At 34.6% G+C, this 3798-nt stretch overlaps 1 protein-coding gene across 2 annotated transcripts; it reads right to left on the bottom strand.

The window, feature by feature from the left end:
* Positions 1-229: 229 nt before the first annotated feature.
* On the bottom strand, positions 230-3384 carry LOC145052486 (transcription factor BIM1-like). 2 transcript variants are annotated; one of them, XM_079000313.1, is made up of 9 exons: positions 3179-3384; positions 2521-2786; positions 2319-2390; positions 1423-1870; positions 1263-1332; positions 1102-1185; positions 910-980; positions 706-814; positions 230-506 (listed from the first exon to the last, which is right to left on the bottom strand). In XM_079000313.1, exons 2-9 carry the CDS (start codon positions 2555-2557, stop codon positions 438-440), a joined length of 960 nt encoding a protein of 319 aa, XP_078856439.1. In that variant the 5' UTR covers positions 2558-2786; positions 3179-3384; the 3' UTR covers positions 230-437. The 2 variants fall into 2 exon arrangements, with proteins under 2 accessions (XP_078856439.1, XP_078856438.1); XM_079000312.1 differs by having other exon boundaries at positions 2521-2803.
* Positions 3385-3798: the final 414 nt, after the last annotated feature.

The raw sequence follows: 3798 nt of genomic DNA on the forward strand, positions 1-3798 counted from the left end.
TAATCTTAATTAAATTTTATTTTTCATAAAAATGGCTTTTCCTTGTAATTGGTTATGAAGGCTCGATTATAACGGTTAAGGATTTCGAAGACTAGGTTCGGTTAATGCAACCTATTCAAAACTAAGCAACATTAAAAGTACAAATTCTTTTAACGCAAATTTTATTTCTATAAAGTTATTAGAGTTTTATGAATATAAACGTTAAAACCATCCAAATTCTGGACCCTACTTCCACTAAAAATTATAAGTCTATTATTTTCTTCATCTCCCAATCATCTTAATAATACAGTTCTATCAAGACAAAATTAAAAAAAAGGAAAGAAAAAGCACATGTACAATATACTTTGAAGACAAAATAATGCATAAATGATCCTCAATATGTTAAAAAAGGACCCCTTAACAAATGATCAAAATAATTGAATTTGTTATACCAACTTTTACTGTCTCCTCCTCTTCAACCTCTTCAACCCTTCACCACTCTCCTCAATGGAAGGGCTCTCATTCTCCTTTTGTTATCATGAAACATAAATATTTTCATTAAGTCCTACCACGTTATATATATATATATATATATATATATATATATATATATATATATATATATATATATATATATATATATATATATATAATTTTTCCATTTGTATAATCGATTATTTATAGAAAAAATTAATTTATCCAGACAACACATAACCTAAACAGTACCTTCAGATTGGTGCTTGATCTCTTTCCAAGATCAAGCTCCACAGAGATGTTGGCCTTTGACAAATCTACACCCGAACTCTTTAACGCTTGTGTTAGAGCACTAGATATTCTGTTTTTTTTTTTTTTTAAATTAAATTCAAAACTTATTTTCACTCCATAAAAAAAATATCATAATAAATGAGAAAAAATGGTAAAGATTCTCACCCTTGAGAGTACATGGTTGAAACGCTTATTATGCCGTTTGGAAGTTGTGGTTCATCAGTTGGTATGTTGTTCTTTTAGAAAAAAAAAACAAATAAATTGAAAAATGTTAAATACAAGAAATCCCAATATACTTTTTATTGATTTGTTTGATCCTATTTTTATATCTTAGAAAATGTGGAAGTATGAATTTACCAATGGAGGTTTGTTGTTCCTTCCTTGGTATGAATCCTCATACTTGTTCACCTTCTCTTGTAGAAACTGAATGTATTCAATAACCTACAAATATATCACGTATTCAATAAAATTGACCATTTTACCCTTACATTTCAAAACCCCCCCTGCCTTTACTATACCTCTAACAAAAATGACGCCTTATCTCTCTTTTGATCAGCATGAGGGATGATTCCTCTCAACATCGAAAATCTGCACAAGTTTTACAAAACTCTATAAATCAATCTCACCAAAAAAAAAAAAAAAAATCCTGAAGTGAAAATTAGGGTTAGAGAAACATGCCTGTCATTGATTTTACTCCTTCTACGCTGTTCTGTAGCAGAGTGCTTTGAGCGTGGGCTGTTGGGCTTTTCACCAGTGTTAACAGCTTTAGAATGTGACGTCATCCAAGGCATTCCAATCTTTCCCGATTTACCCTTGTTTACATTAGATTCTTCCCAAAACGTGAAACCACTCCCTGTGTAAGAACTGCAGTTTGAGTTTTCATCATTGTTATTATTGATACTACTTGATTGACATTGTGCACCCGATATCTCAACCCCTTCAGCCTTTGGAACTACCTTTTGGCTTTGAATTTGATTCATATTCATGTATGAATAAGATGACGATGATATTTGACTAATGCTGTATGTCGCTATTCCCCCAGGAAGAATATGGTCAAACTTATTTCCTTCTTTCTCAACTTGTTGATCCAATGGTTGAAAGAAGTCGTGAGTCTTAAGGAAACCACCTGAATAAAAATTAAGATCAAATAATTTAATAGTTTTGACAAGAAATCCCAATCGATATCAGCGACATTATAAATTTGTGTCAGTGAGGCTAAAATCCAAATGATCAATGGCCTACCAGAACCTTGTGACTGTGTCTATGTCCCCGGACCCAGTATCGGGTTCACGGGTACCACCTAATTCGTGGGTTTGTTTGGATAATCAGATTTCATGTCATTCGATTAAATGTTATCTTGATAATTGATTCGCACGCAAATCAAAAAGTGTATGCACATCAATCAAGTCACAGAAATATGAAATTTTGGTTGTGTGATCGTGTCGATGAGGTAAAACATATCAATCGCATTTCAATTGATATGATGTTTCACTCACATCCATATGTAATTGACTCATCTTTATGATGATGATGATTGATTAAAGTAATTGGAATGGAAGAGGGTGCAAATATACCGGGAATGCTGGGGGTAGGATCTTGCTGGGGAGGTGAATAAAGTGAAAGAAAGTCATGCGTGGGCTTAGCACCTGCAAAATCAACGTTACACAAAGCTGGTGTTAATTTTTCTCAATACAAACACACGCGCCGCTCCACGCGCAACCACAGAAAACCACTTGAGCTGTACGTTTGTGTATGAGAGATGTTATATGATGGTACCTTGGGCTCCACAGGGTCGGGGTTGAGAAAACTCCATCTCCGCGTCTCAAGGAAGATTAATTTGGAGATTTTGCTTCTCAGATTCCGATCGATTTAGTCGTGGCAATTTTATATAACTGACATCCCGTTCTTCGCTTAGATCGCGGGAAACCAGAGTCAGACTTTACGGATTCAAATTAGCTGGCCAGATCCAGTAGAAGCAGCGCAGTTAGATGAAGCCACTGTGTTTGCGACTTCTCCTCTTGAAACTCAGAAGTGTATTCACGCTATTGTGTACGCAATTCTGTTAGATGCAATGAATTCCACCACTTTATCAAAACTCAAAAACGAAAAAGTAAAATCTCCGAGAAAATCTCTTAGATTTCTCCTAGTACATTCAAATTCTTTCAGCTCTTTAGTCTAGCGAAATTCATAAACAACAGGATTGCTGGAATCTGTTGATGAATTAAGCTGACGTACTGTTAACACTAAACAATTCAAATGAAAGCAGAATACTAGACAACTAGTCTAAAATAGTCGAGTAACTAATCAAACCAGGATCATATACAGAGTGATGAAAAAGCAAAACTTACCGTGAAAATGGACAAAACGAAGAATCAAATACAGAAGTACAGATCGAAAGAGATGAAAACTACCAAAAGGATCAACAGATGCATACCTTTGATCTGAATGTCAAATATTTCCGCGGAATTCAGCTTCTACAAGAAATTCAACAACAGGACTTCAATTCTCAGGTGAAGTGGATTGTAATATTTGAATCTGTTGCTGTTTTGAGTTGTCTTCGTGTTAATATAGTTAAGAATTGTGACGAAGATCAAGCAAAGAACCTGTGATGAAAGATAGGGCCCTCCCTCCCTCCCCCCCTCTCTCTCTCTCTCTCTCTCTCTCTCTCTATTTATCTCTCTCTGCGGTTTTGATGAAGAGAATGAGGAGATGTTCTCATACGGTCTCCGTTTCGTCTTTTATAACATGAAGACGGAGTCATAACCCCGTTTTCTGTACCTACGTCAACTCGTTCTTTTATATGTCAACTGGGTATTCGCAACGACATTTTATTCATACTGTGAAATTTGCTACTTTTTAATATAATTATTGATGGCTTAGAGGTGTATGATTTTAATTATGAATGTTGGGCAACATGAAAGCAAGGAAGATGAGTTATAATTTTCATTATAGCTAAGAAAATAAAAGTATGTTGTCTAAACCAGAATATGACCAAGCAAGGAAGATGAGTTATAATTTGCTACTTTTAGCTATGTATCCCATGATAATATAGTT

Source organism: Lactuca serriola, chromosome 5 (assembly GCF_051521515.1).
Source record: "Lactuca serriola cultivar US96UC23 chromosome 5, Lser_US96UC23_V15, whole genome shotgun sequence".
Classification (NCBI taxonomy): Eukaryota; Viridiplantae; Streptophyta; class Magnoliopsida; order Asterales; family Asteraceae; genus Lactuca; species Lactuca serriola.